General features: G+C 43.2%; 1 protein-coding gene across 3 annotated transcripts in view; it reads right to left on the minus strand.

Moving 5' to 3' along the window:
* LOC144800563 (vitamin D3 hydroxylase-associated protein-like) overlaps nt 1-18,189 on the minus strand; it is a 345,205-nt gene that overhangs the window by 160,597 nt on the left and 166,419 nt on the right. For all 3 annotated transcript variants that reach the window (XM_078671690.1, XM_078671691.1, XM_078671689.1), the window contains exon 5: nt 17,731-17,937. In XM_078671690.1, coding sequence (XP_078527816.1) covers nt 17,731-17,937 — 207 coding nt within the window. The remainder of the gene's footprint in view (nt 1-17,730; nt 17,938-18,189) is intronic.

Genomic DNA, 18,189 nt, shown 5'->3' on the forward strand with positions numbered 1-18,189 from the left:
CTGACCCTTTGACAAAGTCAGTAGATCTGTCTAACTTAAAAAGACACCCTTTAAATTCAAGTAACCAAAAAGTGATGGATGTTGAATTAATGTTAGCCAGTGGTAATTTGTTAGGGCTCTATGGATTGGGATGTAGCATTCTATCCATTACCTTGTTGTTGTTGCAGTTGATGCCCTTAGTGTGATGAGTATGCCTCAACGTAAATCCTGTGCTCACTATACCTGGCTATACCTGGCTGCTGAGCCCTTATCAGAGAAAACCTGTCCTACGTTGCTAGTATTTTGGTTCAGGGAGGAACTGGCTTGGCATTTCGGACTGAACTGTTACCACTGGAGAAAGGCCAAGACCGATTTGCATATGGCTGAATACAAACAGAGGTGGCATGGTGGGTGCGAAAGATAATCGATTGGTATGCAGCCCAAGGGATTGACAGTGGCTGAGATTAATTCAAGTATTTCATCCATTACCATGTTGTTGTTACCCTTTATATTCAGCAGTGAGCCCTTGCGGGGGTTTGAGCACCAGCCCTTGCACCCAATCCCCCACTGAGCATAGCTCTTACTCAGTGGGAGGTTGCGCAACAGTGGGTGGCTGTGAGTTGGGCTTCGCCACAAGCTAAACCCTGTAGCCAACCTCATACTGCACACAGCCGAAGGCCGTGCGTGGCGTGGTATTGGCTGCCCATGAGGGGCATTGCCACAAGCCATGCCCTGTGGTCAACCTTCAGCAGTGCACTGTTTGGGATGGCTGCTCAAGAGAGGCTGGACGAAGACCGTGGTGTTGGTGTTAAATATAAAAACGAATTTACGTGAAATAAACTAGATACTGACAGAAAAAAACACAAGCTAAAGGGATGTTATAGTTAGGTGAAAACATACAATTTTACGGTATTCATGGTGGGAGCTCAAGTTATAATTACTTTAGGGCACAAGTTATAGTTAGCTAAATGCTGTCACTAAAATATGGCTAAAGTGGGCTGACCTGCTGGCCCATGTTGTAGGATGGGGTGAGAATAATTTGAACAACAGTTAAGCAGACCATGAATGAAGAAGGTTGACCAGAAGCCCCCTGTGTATGTCTATATATGAAATAGGAGGTTGGCGAGACAGTTAAAGTGGTTTCTATGCCAGACCTACAATAGAGCAGCACATTATTAGTAAAGCGCCAAAAAGCCTCCTTCGGCTCTGCTCGCGAGCAGGTTCAAGTTCCATATTTTGTAACACAGCATTTTTTATCAAAATTTTCCTCTGATTTGCTCTCAAATATTGACTTTTATGTGCATGTTTTCATGTATCAGCTACTGAAGTGGACATTGCAAAACTCTGGGCACCATTTAATCTAATTAGGTTTCATGCACCTTCGGACTACAGTAAATATTAGTCAATTGATTTCTTACAATGGCAGGGTAGCACTGGCCTGTGGGCAATCTAGCAAGACCCAAAGGGCTGGCCAGCCAGAGAAAACAAGTGGCCCACAAACAGCCAGTTTTTTGGCTGTTTGTGGGCCACTTGTTTCCTCTGGTATTACCACAACCATTGCCTTCAACAAGCACAAATGCATGTAGTCTCACATATCTTGCAAAACACTTATACATCTTGTTTGTTCAAAATTGCCCTTATTTGCATATGTGAGCCACTTTTTAGCTATCTGGTTCACTAATGAGGGCCACTGTTATTTTGAAACCCAAGCCTATTTTCAGTCCTAGTTTGCCCCTGTACAATGGTAAAGGTCTACATTTTATGGTTACCGGTAAGCAGCACTTTCAGAGTCAGACATTCAAGCAGGGAATCAATTTTCCATGCATTGCTGTACTTCCAAGCTTATTTTAGTGAATGGGCCTGGAACTCCCAACAACATTTTTGAGGAATGCGAACAACAAGTTGCCTATCAGGCACTCCTAAAGATATAAAAAATCATTCATTTTCATTGTGTTACTACTCATGTAGAAAGTCATAGGTTTTTAAGTTGTTGATATGAATTATAGGCCTGTGGTCTGACCTGCAGTTTGTAGATTTGAGACCCACTAACTTTGTCCTATTCCTTAGATAATGCAAGAAACTAAAACAAGCATGTTTGGGAACACTGTTTGGTAAATGTTGGAAATTAACATCTTTCATTTGGTATTTCCCCAGATTTGTGCCTTGACTGTTTTGTTGGCCATAAAATTTTGTGCGATTTACCTCTGCTAAAAAGTGATAAAGTGCTTGTGCTCTCTACTTTAAACATGATGAAACTTGTATACACCTGATTGGCACATTTAGCTTACCTGTAAGTGTGCAGTATATGGCAGCAAGTGTACCATGGGCATGCACGTAAATGTCACCATTGGGTTCCAGAACACATTGTGCCACCCAGTACAGTGACACATCACAACTGTTTCTAGGCCTACCACTGTAGCCTGGCAGAGCAGTTAAAACTACAAATTCAGCCTGTCAAAATAAACTCTTTTTACAGGCCTAAATCTTCCTTTTAAATATTAGTAATTCACCCCTAAAGTAGGCCGTAGTACCCAGAAGGATATGTAAACATGTAGTGATTCACCTGCCCGACAGTGAAAAAGCCCAAAAAATATTTTCACTGTGGCAAGGCTTGCTGCTGCCATTGCAAAACAATGTACTGCATTATTACACCTTATAATGCAGATGTCAGTTTGGTAAGAGCTAGAAAAATAGTTCAAGGACTCATTTTAATAGTCAGACAAAATCCAATTTAATAGTAGAATCAGACTTTACCTAACTTTTAAGCAACAGGTAATTTAGGCCTGACTGGACCCTGCTGCTGGGCTATATCTGGAGCAAGTCTTGATCACCCCCGCCCACCCCCAACTGCTTTTCACAAAATCCTTAACTCTTGGCTGTGCTCAAACTGTACTCGTCATGCTAATCCCAAATATCTGGGACTTAGAAACCTTTTGCCATAATTTTATCTCAAGAACTGCTGAGAGACTGGAACCAACATGCAAAGCCAATCCGCCTAAGTTGCATCGCCACTGGGACGGAGTTTACAGCAGATCCCACTATGTTTTTCTTTGGTGCAGAAAATCCATTTCAGTGGCACTGTTGTAGAGCTGCATTCAATGACATTGCTTCCACTTCAACTACAGCCTGCAGACTTCTCCACTGAAGAAATCAGACTTCCATAAAAGTTTCTAAGTTTGAACATAAAGTGTGTCACAGGACCGAGCCGCCTCCTCTATTCGATAAACATCATGGCTTGTTTGGGCAGAAAATTTGAACTTTTGCCACCTTCTTCGACGCGTTCACCAAAACCTCAACCTTCAGCTCTCCATGGTCTACAAGCTCATCTTTGAATACAGCCTGCTGCCTTGTTCCACAGAAGAACCATGCTGCTCAAAATTTCTGAAGAAAAATCTGACCAGGACGTACGTTCCTGGTCCTTGGATCTGACCTGTAATCCATCATAGTTGGCCTTAACTTTCACCTTAAAGAAACGTTCTGCTCTTGTTGTATGCGTAATCAATTTGTTACTGACATATCTATGTTGGGGCAGTCAGGGGGTTCTGTTATCAATGGTATTGAGCGATGTGTCGGTGGGGGTGCTTATAGACAAACGGCTGAGAGGGGGAGCAGGAGTGTGCTTGGCTCTCATCCTCCCAGCTGATTGGCCTCTTGCATAGCTACGTCTATAAGAGGGTAGTGGAGGGATTCTGTTTTAAATGTTTTTTCCGCTTCTATTCTATGTTGAGGAATGGGGGGGCATTTGCTAATCCCTTACTTGTCCATTTATGGCCCACGTGGGATTGAGATACTGCCCAGGGGGAGGGGGGAGTTGCGTGTAGGGTCGGATTCAGTAGTTAAAGTTTGGCTTGGATGATTCATGCGGCTTTCATGTCAAAGGACCATGCAAGATGTACTGAATACGTCCCCTTCTTGGTGGTGTTTTATATATGTGGGGAGGCGAATGACACCTTTGTAAAATATGGCCGCCCCCATGAATAAATTGATTACCTGGAAAGTCTGAGGTGTGGCCACCCTTGAGAAGCAACAAAGAGTATTTGCATACATGAAACAAAATGGGGTGGCGATAGCATGCCTGCAGGATATGCGGGTATGGGGTAACTACATTCCATCCTTGGAGAGAAGTTAGAGGGGCCGAATCTATGCCACCTCCTAGTCTGGCTATGCACGAGGCACTCTCCTGTGTTGTTGATCCTAGGAGGTGTACCGAGCCGGCAAGCAAAACCCATATGGTGCCTCTGAGCAGCCTTAACAGACCCCTCCTTTGGGGCAATGGTCAGGGAAGCTTTGAAACATTGCTTCAAGGATAAGTGAAGGTATGCCCTGAGACTTCATACGGGATTTGGAGCCAGTTGGAACAAGACATCAAGACTCAGGTAGTTAAATTGGGTAAACTGGACACAACGCTTTCATTGGCCCCTATCAGGCTGTCTGAGTGGTGTGATACCCGTGAAGCTTTGCTGGAGAACCGGCGTAGGCAGGAAAAACATACACACATGGCTTACTGGCAAAGGCTACATATGGAAGGGGATAGGACAGGAACTTTACTAGCTTGACTGATTAGATGTGAGACCCCTGAGGTTCCTGTCCTGGAGTTATGTACAAATAATAGAGGCCTCCTATATAACCAAAGATCGATAAATTAGACATTTGCTGACCATCTCCATAGGATTATGAGGAACGTACGTTCCCTTCATGGGAGGAGGTGAGGAAATTTCTTGTTTCCCTCGAGCTCCCAAATCTCAAATCAGAGGCTGCGCAGGATTTGGATGTCCCGATTACCAAGAAAGAAATTCTCCTGACAACCGGACGTCTTAAATCCATCAAGAAACCTGGCACTGATGCGTTACCAGCAGAATTGTATAATAGGTTTTCAGTATTAATAGCAGACCGACTTTTGGAGGTCTACAATGAGGCGCTAGAGACCAACTCTTTACCGGGTTCCATGAGTGAACCCCTGGTAGTTATGATACCAAAGCCTAATGTTATGTTATGTTATGTTATAATGAGTTTATATAGTGCTCAGCTACTCCGAGAAGTGTCCCGGCGCTAGAAACCCAAGGCGGTACAAAGTGGAAAAGAGCAGACAGAGATCTACTGAACAAAGAGCCACGATTTAAGGTCCTTCCTGAACGCTGAAAGATTGTCATTCGTCCTCAGAGACTGAGGCAGGGCATTCCACATCTGTGGTGCCAGACGTTTAAAGGAGCGGCCGCCACAGCGAGCACGCCTAATAGCTGGCACAGAGGCCAAGGCCAAGGAAGATGACCTAAGTGACCTAGATGGCTGATAGAACTCTATCCGTTTACTGATGTACTTAGCACAAGTGCCGTGAAGTGCCTTGAAGGCCAAAGTGAGCGCTTTAAAGGCAATACGCTTTCTGATTGGAAGCCAGTGAAGAGTTTTTAAAAGATCACTGGCACTAGATCTCCGATGGAGGCCGAAGATGGCACGCGCGGCCGAGTTTTGGGCAGTTTGCAAACGTGTTAGGAGGAATTCCGGGAGGCCAAGGTACAGCAAATTGGCGTAATCCAGGCGAGAGCCTATCAATGCCTGCACAGTGATTCTTCTGTGGTCCAAAGATAGTAGGGGCAGGAATTTCCTAAGCATTTTTAGGAGGCCAAAGCATTTGCCTACTAGGCCAAGTACCAGAATTTTCAGGGTAAGGCTATTATCAATCTGCACTCCAAGATTTTTAGCCACCACAGAGTCGGCCGAGGGAGGACACATGGCCCCCGGCCACCAAGATTTCCACCTCAGGTTAGAGGGACACCCGAAGAAAAGCACCTCGGATTTATCAGAGTTGCACTTGAGGCTGTTTTGCTGAAACCAGTCAAACACAGCCTCAAGGCAGCCTCGGATGCTCTCTCCGTCAAAATCAGAGTCCCTGTTACAGGCAAAGAGGAGCTGGGTGTCGTCAGCGTATGACACGATCTGGGCTCAATGGGACTCCGCCAGTGCCGCCAGAGGGGCCATATAGATGTTGAAAAGAGTAGGGCTCAAAATTGAGCCCTGGGGAATTCCTACCTCCAATGGCGGCACCATGTCAGAGAACGGGGGGGCCCAGACCCTTTGCTGGCGGTCAGCTAGAAAAGACTCAAACGTGAAATGAAATAAAATGATTACGCACTTGTATAGCGCACGACTACCCGTAGGCATCTCGGCGCTTGTACGAATACCGCCGAGGAACCCTTCCTGGCCTTTCCCTGTGAGGAACCCACTCCTGGGCACCCCCAAGGTGAAGTCAGGCATCCTCAGCGTTGTTGGGGCCATTGTAGAGATTAAGCAAGCTATTGCCCAGAGGTGCAGAGTGGGACTCATGATTAGAATAGGCACCGAGGCGAGAATTATCAGGTCTGAGGAAATTGAGCCCGAGACCCGCCGAGGCGGGAATTGAACCCTGGTCCCGGCCAGACTACTGCATCAGGGTCTGCCGCTCTAACCATTGAGCCAAACTTCTCTACTAACCAACTGTACACCGCCCCCCTCAGGCTGATCTTCCGCAGTCTTAAAAGGAGACGGCCATGGGGGACGATGTCAAACGCCGCCGAGAGATCAAGCATCACCAGCATCGCCTTGCCCCCGGAGCCCAAGATTTCCTTGATGGCCTCCGTGACTTCCAACAATGCCGTCTCTGTGCTCATGTTAGACCGGAAACCCGACTCTGAGTGGTGCAAGATATTGTTAGTCTCCAAGAAGTTGACAAGGGTCAGATGGCATGTTTCTCCACAATCTTCGCGAATGCAGGCAGAAGAGAGATGGGCCTATAGTTAACTTGGGCCGTGGGATCCTAATTAGGTTTTTTTAGGAGTGGCAGAATCAGGGCCTGTTTCCATGTCTGTGGGACCACCCCTGTGCTGAGGGAAAGATTAAGCACCGGATTAACTAGAGGGTTGATCACTTGTGCGACTTTTGCCAAAAATTTGGCAGGACAAGGGTCGAGAGGGGAAACTGATTTTAATTTCGATAGAAGATTCAAGGAGGCCTGAAAAGAAAGAGGAGGGAAATTCGAGAGGGTAGAACCCTCAGCAACTAACATCAATGCAGGTAAAGACACAACCGAAGCTGCGACCACCCCAGAAGATACAAAAGAGGCCTGGATGGTTTTGATTTTGCTGGCAAAAAATTCAGCTAACTCAGTAACCCAAAGTTCAGAGTGGCAGTTCTTGGGACAGCACCAAGAAGAAGAGGTAAATTCCTTAACTATCTGAAATATTTCTTTGCAGGAGTTTGTAGCTGCCTCAATTCTTCCAGCAAAATAAGACTTTTTTTCAGAGGTGATGTCGCGGTGATATTCCTTAATAGATTCTCTGTATGTCTCTTTACAGGCTAAATCGTAATGGCGGCGCCATGCTCTTTCTGCTTTTTTACACTGCCGCCGCTTCTCCGCCAGAGCCGAAGAAAACCAGGGAGCTGAAGCCCGGTGAGATTTTTTACGGTCGTCTCGGGCGGGAGCGAGTTTGTCTAATTGCTGGACAAGCCAAGACAGCAGGTCTTCCTAACAGGGAACCTTACACTTACCGCCTCGTATAGGATGATATACCTTCTGAACCTTTATGTAAACATCCTGAGCAGTGTCCTTGCAGCCCGTCTACTCCATCACATGCCCTTTCTCATTCACATGGATAAAGCGGGTTTTAATCCAAAGCGCAGTACCACTCTTAATTTACGGCGGTTGGTGCATATATGACATGCTTCGCATCTTCTGGAGAATGACCATGCTCTGGTGCTCCTTGATATAGAGCAGGCCTTTGACTCTGTTAATTGGTCTTATGTAGAGTGTGTACTTCATCACATTGGGTTGGGACCTGGTTTTATCCATTTGGTCCGCTTGCTTTATTCTGCTCCATCTACTATGATGCAATCTGGGGGCATAGTCTCTGCTTCCTTTAGGTTCTCTCACCACTCTTGTTTGCCATTGCCATGGGACCACTGGCAGAGATTTTGCACTGCAGAATGCCACCTTGAGCTATAACATATGGGGGCACCAAGGATGTAGTCCCCCTTTTATGCCGATGACACTCTAGTATATATTTAACAACTAGCTTATTCAGAATCTATACAGCTCAAGATCTTGCAGGCATTTGGTGATGTTTCGGGCCTTTGAATCAACCTGAAAAAGTCAAACCTGATTCCACTGGGGAGATTGGTGGGATTACCCAAGGATTTATTACCTGAAGTGGGGTTTCCATGGGAGATGTTGGCTGCTCGTTACCTGGAGGTTCTCCTGGCCCACACAGCTCCGGTATGTTTATAGATAAACATCGGAAGAGTATAGGAGGAGATACGTTTCTGGAGGGACTTAAGCCGGTCTCTTCTGGGCAGAATTGCGATAACGAAAATGATAGTCTTACCGCGCTTTCTTTATGCTCTACAACATGCTTTTTATGTGATTCCCAGACATTACTTTCACATGTCGGACAGACTGATTGTGGTACTCCCATGGGGCTTAAAGCGCAGGAAAGTGGGTCTCACTGCCATGCAGAGAACATAGAGCCTGATGGAACTTGAGGTCCCACATCTGGAATGGTATTGTTTGGAAGCTCCGCTGCAACATGCTGTTCATTGGATAGATGATAGTGATGACTGGAAGAAACACCTTTTATCAGGTACTTATGGTGAACAATCTTTGCCAACCCTATTGATGCTTGGATCCGGGATCTCCTCATTGATCCATTATATTATAAAGCAAACACAAGGAGATGTTGGCCCTGTGCCTCATGGGAACAGTCCAGCCCAAACTGCCAAGCCAGGTCTTCACTGAACCGGAAACAAGCATCCTGGGACCGGTTTCTGGGTAACACCCTTCATCAGCCAGGCTAGATTGAATCCAGTGGCAAAGTGAGCAAGGGACCCACGTCTGGGCAACCCTGCCAACTTAGGGCGAACTAAGCAAACACAAGGAGATGATGGACGGAGCTTTGAAACTGTTCAGACACTCACCCCCGGTCACAGATCTGGGTTTGAATCCATCATCATCCTTAAGCTCACTTCTCCAGTTCAGACCCAGCTATATGCAAATCAGTCTTGACCTTGTGCATCATGGGAACAGCCCAGCCCGAACTGCGAAGCCAGGTCTTCCCTGAACCGGAAACAAGCATCCTGGGACCGGTTTCTGGGTAACACCCTTCATCAGCCAGGCTAGCTTGAATCCAGTGGCAAAGTGAGCAAGGGACCCAACTTAGGGCAAACAAAGTAAACACAAGGAGATGATTTTATAAGGCACATAGTAATTGTATGGGAAGGCACAGTTAAATGGGTGGTTCGTCGGGCTCCGTATGCGCCAGATATGCCTCTGTGGGTGGTGCAACCCTTTTCTTGCATTGCATAGTCGATGTCGGTATGGCGCTGAAGAGATTGGGGTTGTCAGTTGATGGGTGATTTAAAAGTCTTGGAGACCTTTAATTTTAATCTTGGTGTTGGGCAATACCTGCAGTATAAGAAAATCTTGAGCATTGGCAGGCGATCTGGCTATCATTCCCTGAGGAGGCTCCCTAAAAGTAACCTTTCGACGGCCTTGTTGTATATGGCTCAGGGGCATCATTTGATATCTCATCATTATACGGCTCTATGTGATGTACCGGAATCAGTGCTTCCAATTCAGGCAAAGTCAGATGCTTTACTGGAGAAAACTGTATCAGCAGGAGAATGAGTGAAAGTCCATGATGGGGTTCGACGGTCAGTTCTAATGCATGTTTTGAACTTTTGCAGTAAAATGTTATACACCAGACTTACCTCACCCCGTGAATATTGCATATAATTTATCCCACCCGTCCAGAGGAGTGCCGGCATTGTGAGGCGGCCAGAGCAGATTTTATTTGCTTGGGTGGATGTGTCCATCCTTCGCTTCCTACTGGCAGGAAATTCTCACCAGTCTCAATGAGGCATTGGAGTGAGAAATACCCATGGAGATCCAACAGGTGCTGCTTGGTTTTCTCCCCTCTCCAACAAAGAAATTGAGCAAGAAATTTGTTCGTTTCTGTGCCTAGTATTAGTGAAGCAGTGGATTGCTATTTTTTGGCTTAGGCCCATGCCTCTGACTTGTACGGCATGGCTACGAGATGAGATGTCTTTGAATGGGCAACTGCAGAGGGTGTACGGATGAGATATGTTTGGAGATATTAAAAGATTGAAGACAACCTTTGGGCTTGGACGACAATGGTGTCTGAGTTACGGGAGCTGCAGGCATTGCCTGTGTCTGGAGGTGCAAATGAGGGGTCGGGTACCCCCCACCGAAGATGTGAGTGTACCATGAATGAGTATGGCAAGTGTTTGAGGGTACGTAGAGGTTTATACTGATTTGTTCTTTCTCTGATGTGCTGGTCCAGAACGAAAGCAAATTGAGGGGGAGGGAGGTTATAACTGTTAAATAATGGCATGAAGATTAATGCATAACGAAAAATGTTCCTATGGATATAGGTTGTGGATTTCCTTGATATGAGAATTGTATGTTTTTTCTCATCTTCTTTGCCCTCCTACACAGATGGTCCTGCATTTATTGCGGTCTTATTATTTGGGGAATTAGTAATGAGTATATTCTGATTAATATGCAATATCTCTGTTATATCTTTATATCCAATAAAGTTATATATAAAAAAAACTTTCACCTTAGTGCCAGTCAAGTTCACACAGATGACCGAGGTTGCCACTTAACACGTTTTGGAGCTATTTTTTAATTCAAACTTTAAAAATTCATATCTCTGGTTTCCTTTTTTAGATTACTGATGTTTTCTTGTAATTTTATTTTTTCTTCATCTTTTTTATTCGTTTTTGGATTTTGGGGGAATTTTTGGAGTTGTGTTTCTCTTAATTAGTGCTTTAATTAGTGTTTTAGTGCTGCATAAACACTTTAACTAAATTAAGCCTGTCTACCATAACTATCAGTGGGTTAGGCTCAGGTAAAGTTAGTGACTTTGAGGGTTCACCTTGACAAGGATTAGGACTATTACTGGAGGTGAGTTCTCACCCTCCCTCAACTAATACTCCAATTTCTTATAGCAAAGATACATATTGTCTTCCCTTTGATGGCCCCTTGGGTGAAAGCTTGAAAACGTAATTAGAGCTATTTATATGTAGCTATAACTTATGGGAAAGAATTATGCACATCTTTCCAATAGCAATCTCGGGATACATGAGATAATTAATAGGTAGCAATGTCATTCAATCAATAAATAAATAGCTTTATTGAAACAATAAATATGATCATGAACGAAAATAAATAACATCACTCTTCATTTTAAAACTGTTAAGACAAAACATTAAAATCCTTGCCTTATTACAATGAAGAATCAGAAGATCATGACTCCTATCATGAAAAATACTTTAAAGAAATTAGCTAATACTGGATATTGGGATTAGATAGAGTTTCGAGAAACAAAAGTAAAATCTACAGAAAAACAAGAAATGTAGCAAACTACAATTTAGCAAACTATGTGGGGATCTTTGTTACGTTGGCAAACAAGGATGGAAGAGGATTCATATTGGCCAAGGGTGGAACCTGGCTGTCATCTAATATATTCTAGCCTAAATCTGGTTAAGAGACCCTTGTTTTAAGTGGCAAACACAAACCTCTCCTACAGTTCTAGCCTTAGAGTGGTTTGGATTAAAGTGTAATCCTCATTCTGGGTCTAAATTAGTTCTCATGCTTCCATTGCTTGCTGCCTCATTTTAAAAAAACACCTGCTTCAGTTGGGCTCCGTTATCCTAACGCGCCCTCCCAGCTTGTGGAAGCAAATCTGCCAACCCAGTAAGTGAAATATCCGCTTGACAGGGCCGAACTAGGAATCCAAAGCAGCCCTTGCACATTTTGACAGACCAGCCCCCGTATGGTGCATAGCGAGTGAGCCCGACCACTACAAAAAGGGGTTTTGTGGATGAGTTCTCTCTCCATGAACATTTTGGAAGAAATGGTGCAATCTACAACATATTTGTCATTATATATTCAATTGTATTAGCATTTAAAACATAGTACGTGATGACCTTACTGTGCACCAGGATAAAACAATCTTTGTTAGGGGCTTTATAATGATTCCCTCACTATCATCATACAACAGTGTCGCTCATCTCTCCATTGCCCCTCTATCACATGAATTGTATTTGTTTTTAGCCCCTCTCATACCAGTGTAGGGTGTCACAGCACTTTACATCACAAACACATGCAGACAATGAATCATACATGTGTGAATCAGTGTATAGAAAATGTTACATAATGAAAAGGGGACTACAGGATGTAGGATTCCATAGCATACATACTAGTAGGCATATTTTAATAGTGCTTGCTCTCGAGAAGCACAAACTCAGGATTCAGAACATAACACGTTGCTTAGGGTTAACTAATAATCCGATTGTGTATCCAAACAAACCTTTTTAGCAACATCAGGATAATGAAAGACTGGGAAAAACACAACTTTCTAAGCTGTGCCATGCAGTTTGCATGCAGCTATTGGATAGCAGTTCATAGCTCACTGTGCTAGAGTACGATTGTAATTTATGAACTGCACAGTAACATAATAATCTCTGTAACAAAAGCAGCAACCCATTGAGCTATACAGATAAAATACTGTTTTTTGATATGCATGGTATAAGTTATTTGCAGTAGGCATATTAACCCTCTGCGCTACCTTAGAGTCAAAACTGCCACTAGACAGAACTCCCATCTCTCTCCAGCAGGTACATTAAGCACCAGAGTAATCTTGAAACTTTTATTGTTGCCTGAAAACTGCTGGATTTACAAGGAACTTTGCAATGTTTTTAAAACTGCTGCACTGCTACAAAACCGGCCCCTACTAACAAAAATGCACTCCCCCCACTTCCAGCTTCCTGGGGAAACGCACAATGCCTGGTGCGGTCAGGCTGACCTTGCTGTTTGACATAGGCCAGCTACGGAATTTGGAGACCCATGCTGCATGATAAACTATCCTCAATGATAGCTCTGTTTAGTAGGGCATGAGGATTGCTCCATATAGGGCAACACAGTAGCAGTGGGGACAAGTTGATTTAGTCCTCAACGTACTCCAAGCCAAACTCCTTATGTAATGTAAGTGGCTATACGGCGGGAGGCCTAAAAGCTTTCTACACATCTTATTTTCCTCCACTTGGAGGCTAGAACCCATTTTGGAGCCCCAAATGCGTGAGCTGTAAGCTAAAACCGAAAGATATTTCCTCCTATAAACTTCAAAACAAGGGGGCAATTGGTTTTTAGCCACTAAAAGAAGCCAGGTTAAAAATTAACCTGTGACAATTGAGAAATCAGATTCTAGCCCTGGATATTCCCGCCCGCCCGGAACCCTTCGACTAAAAAGTGACACCAAGATAAGAAAATTAATTAACTCTTATAATTAGTTTGCCATCTATTGTTGGGGTCTGCATTTCAACATTCTTTGATCCACAGGCCATAACGAAGGTCTTGGTGGGATTCACATCCAGCTTCAAGGAGACCATAAAATCGATGTGGCCCTTTATTAATAGTTTCAGGCCATTTGGAGTTTTAGCAAGTAACACTGCTGTCATCTGCATAGGTTAGGGAGGGAATAGAGATACTTTTAATCATGAGAATTTCTGCTCCCTTAGTCAACAGTGCCTCATCTAAGCTAGTAAAATAAAAAATAAAAAGTATTGGGGCAAGGATGCACCCTTGGTGCACACCTTGACCGGTCGCAAAAAAAGACCCATACATAATGGTTGCAGATAGATCGTGGTGTAGGGCCATCAAAAACTCTACAAGGCCCTTATCAATACCTCAACTCTACAACTTGGCCCACACGAGAGGTCCAAAAAGGCTAAAAAAAAAAAAGATCTTTGCTTTGCTACAGAGTATTTGTTAATTATGAGATACAGATTGAGGCACTGTTCTATAGTCCCCAACTCAGCTCTACACCCATACTGGAGTCTAGAGAGGATGCGTTGTCCTCCACTCAAACTAGCAGCCTTTCTAAAATGATCCTTCCTACGATCTTGACCTTGGAGTCTATGAGAGATATTGGGCATAAGGAGCTGGGGTTCTTTCAAGAGATTTTTTTAAATAAAGAAACAATTATGGCCATTCTTAATGATTGAGACTGGGCAGTTTTGGTTAATAAAATTGATGTCAAGGGGGGCCACAGTTCCATATTTGACGTGTACAGATCCACAGGGACACCATCAGGTCCAAGAGCTTTGTTGGAAGTACTGGCATGGATTGCCTCGATTACTTTATCTAAGGAGAATTCAATTTTCCTTCTCATTTGGCATCCCCGGGACAGTATCCATTGGAAAATGATCTACCGATCTGTTAGGACGTATGCTGGTGTCCAGTTGGGCGTTACAGCGAGTAGAGGGTTTATTTTATTTGCCATGAGCCCGAACAAACATGCATTTTTAACCATACATGCGCTAACTAAGTAGTCCCATACTTCGTACTGATAACTCACTTACTTTTTTCTCAAGATTAGTTTGTAGTCCTTCCTGCAATTGGTTATTTGTGCACAATCTCTAGAGACAACCTGAAGGGCCTGATGAAGGCAAGTCTACACTCCCTTTCAAACCAGGGCTGAGATACTTTTTCCCCAATCATCACTGTTCTTGTCAAGTAATCATTCATAAATGGGCCTAACCATACAAAGTCCTGAACTGTCTGGGAAAGATTTGCTCAGTTGAAAGACATGTGTTTACCAGTGGCAGTTGGTCAGTACATAACCTGCGCATGATCCTTTGGAAGTCCGCTCCTCTCGACGTTAGCCTTCGATTGTTATTTTCAGCAATAGGCTCTCCTGTGCCCACCACCAAGCTAGCAATGTCTTTGCTTGGTCAGTAGGATCTTTTGTTTGTGCTCATAGTGCTGCATAAATCACAACTAGTATTTTCATGCCTGCTCTCCAGTTTTGGGTACATCAAATGAAGGTTAATTCTCTTTCTGAGTTTAACTTCATTACAATCTCTTTGTAACAAAAATTATGCTTTGCCGTTATCCGGTCAGTCAGACTCTGAACCATTGCGATTCTCTAATTTGCTCATAAACTCCCACATTATCTTTAGAACTAATTACCAGTATTTGTATAACGGTTCAAGTGAATGCTTACTAGATGTGGTTGCATAGTTTTTGTATGTGTTTTGTGTGAGAAGATTTAATAATTAAATTGTCAATGTTCTTTTGCATAATTAAGTTAGAAGGCAACAAAAACAAATCTACTGGACATTTCGCATTTTGCATTTATAGGTGAAGACAACTTTGCTTTTAAAATTGCAAAGGGACGTTTTCTGCATGACGGTTTTTCTCTCTACAATGCCTTTCTTTTAATAAAATAGTCAAAATGGGATTCAATGTATGGTAAGGCTTCATGTAATTTACCTGTCTTGTACTGCAAAGGGAGCCATCACAGAGATTTTCTAGCAATGTTGTAAATAATGAAGGGGGTTACTGCCTGCAACCATAACAGTTTGTTTATTAATTTCGCATTGTTTATTGTTTATCAATTTAATGTCATTTCCCCCTGTATGTAGGTTAATTATTTTAGGTGGGCTTCAAGATTAGGTATGTTTCACACAATACAGTTACTGAATTCTAATTGCCTTTTGTCACATAACTTTAATTAGTACAGCCCATAATACCACTGCACCCCCTGTCCTGAGCTTGCTCTTCACAGACTAAAAACCTATCAATTGTGCACTTTTTGGGATGTGTGCCAGAGCTTTTTGCCTATTCTCCTGAGGCAGGCATCATGTAAGCCCTCATGCTGATCCTATACTTAGACACTTCTTTTTCTCTTGCTGTACAATATATAGTGATATTGATTTGAATTTGAATTGACTTGTCAATTGACTTTTGCTTTCTGTAATGATTTACATTGTTAAATAAACCTTTAAGGCTTTGACTATGAATACCGACTTGTGAAGTTTTCTTTATCTGCCTATGGCCCTTGTCCTTTGGGACTCACACTGCCTTAAATCAGAGTTTCACACATTAAAGCATGGGATGTTAAATACATCACTAGAACATTACAGAAATGTGGTGCTATTGAGTAGGTGTAAGTGAGAAGCCATTACACTTTGTAAAAGGTCACTCACACACTGACCATCTGTGGTGGCCTCCAACACTCAAATTGTGAGAGGGAGCTCAGCATTTTCTAACCAGCCAGGTCACTTTCCTTTATACTCACACTGCCTGATCCATCTAATAGCCCCTTTGAGAATGTTAATTAATGCAAATCTTGAGCGGTTTCCTAGGCGTGATCTACACGGTTAATATTAATTTTGTACTTCTATGTTAGGCAACCCATTGTTAAAGACAGAGCAACATAGTTAACTTAGTAACAGGTGTACAGTGTATTCCAATCTTTACCAACTGTGTCACTGCATGGTATATATAGCCGTATTTCACTTCCATGTCAGCTCATCCTTGTTTGGCAGGTGCAACCTCAATTCAGCCATATCCACCCCTTGGACAACCAAAACATCTCCATAGACTTCGATGGGGTCACACTTATTTTATGCCTATATCACTCTCCAAAAACTGTTACTGGGGTGTACAGATGGGCCGTAAATACCACGACCAGTAGGTCACATGGACCTGTGGCTTTTATTTCCAATGATTATTTGATTTCAAAGGGCAGTCTAGTTTTAGTTGCTGTACTGAATTGGGTGATGTTATAATTTTTAAATGAAATCATTGTATCCGAAGTTCACAGTGGTCATAAGAGCTACTTGCGCAGCAGCCATACAGATTTCTCTCACATTCAGTGCGAGCACAGCCTGGTCATCAGCACTGCACACAGGTCAGATATAGCCTGAAAAGCAGCCCTGCATACTTTCTTCATGCCCAGAAAACAACTCCAACATTGTATGTGTACACATAAAAAGCCTTTCAATTTGCCACTCTTGGTACCATATGCAATGAATCCCCATTATTATCATCTGCTGGCTTTGCTTGTTTTGTATAAAGGAAAGTGACCTGGCTGGTTAGAAAATGCTGAGCTCCCTCTCACAATTTGAGAGTTGGAGGCCACCACAGATGGTCAGTGTGTAGGTGACCTTTTACAAAGTGTAATGGCTTCCCACTTACGCCTACTCAATAGCACCACATTTCTGTAATGTTTTAGTGATGTATTTTAACATCCCATGCTTTAATGTGTGAAACTCTGATTTAATGCCTGAGTTGGCATTACCTGAATGCCTAGAATGGTTTTATAACATTATCACTACTGCTGCCTGAAGCCTTCGATTGCAAAATTGCTGAGGTCTGTCAGATTCCAATCAGGCTCTCACTTATGCTTTCATCCAGCCATCCATCCATCCATCCATCCATCCATCCTTACATGTGTTACTCTTTTATGCATGCACTCAGCCTTCACTCTGTCACTCACAATCCATCGATGAGGCGAGAGTTATGGTGTACATTATGCGTTGTACGTCACAATTGGCAAACTTCAGCAATGTTTTACTTTCTTGCTCACAGAAGCATAACTGACAATTGTTTTTGCAATACATTTCATGAGATATTTTTTATGATGTCTGCATTCACCAGCCATGTAAACATTATGCACTGTGCAAGGTCTTCAGCCAGCCCATGGGGCCTTGGGATGAGCTTCATTTGCAGTCTGCCAAACTATATATATTATGGAAATGTATCTAATATGAACACTCACACACACTCTCATATATAGTCATTGTCGATATCTTTAAAACTGAAATCAAGTATCCCAAACCTAGTAATAAAACATTTGAAAGGGACTAATAGCAGTGATTCATAGAATTAAAAGATTGTATTCCATAGCATACCTGAGTCTGTATCCTGTTGGCTTAAAGCCGCAGATACCACAAAAGCTGCAGGGCAGGCGTATGCTGCCTAGAACATCTGATCCAACACCCAACACAGAGCCACCACCTGCAATCAATGCACCCTCTCCCCCACTGGAACCACCGCAGGTCTTCTTGTGGTTTCGTGGATTAAGAGTTTGGCCAAATATTGAATTGCTGCAATCATAGCTAAAGAGGGAAAGAGAACAGATAGTGATGCTTAGATTTCACAGATTCAAATAACCATCGCATAATTTATGCACATTTAAAAAACATTCCTACTTTATTTTTCCAAAATAATTTGCCAAGAAACATGTTTAAAGTACACAAAATTGAGTAGCAGAAACTGCTGGCAATAACTGTAGCAGTTACAGTATTCATGTATGGGCAATGAGGGAGTGCATAAGTAATGGCTTGAATCGGGTGGTCACCGACACTGCC

The sequence above is a fragment of the Lissotriton helveticus genome, chromosome 1_2, assembly GCF_964261635.1.
Source record: "Lissotriton helveticus chromosome 1_2, aLisHel1.1, whole genome shotgun sequence".
Taxonomy (NCBI): domain Eukaryota; kingdom Metazoa; phylum Chordata; class Amphibia; order Caudata; family Salamandridae; genus Lissotriton; species Lissotriton helveticus.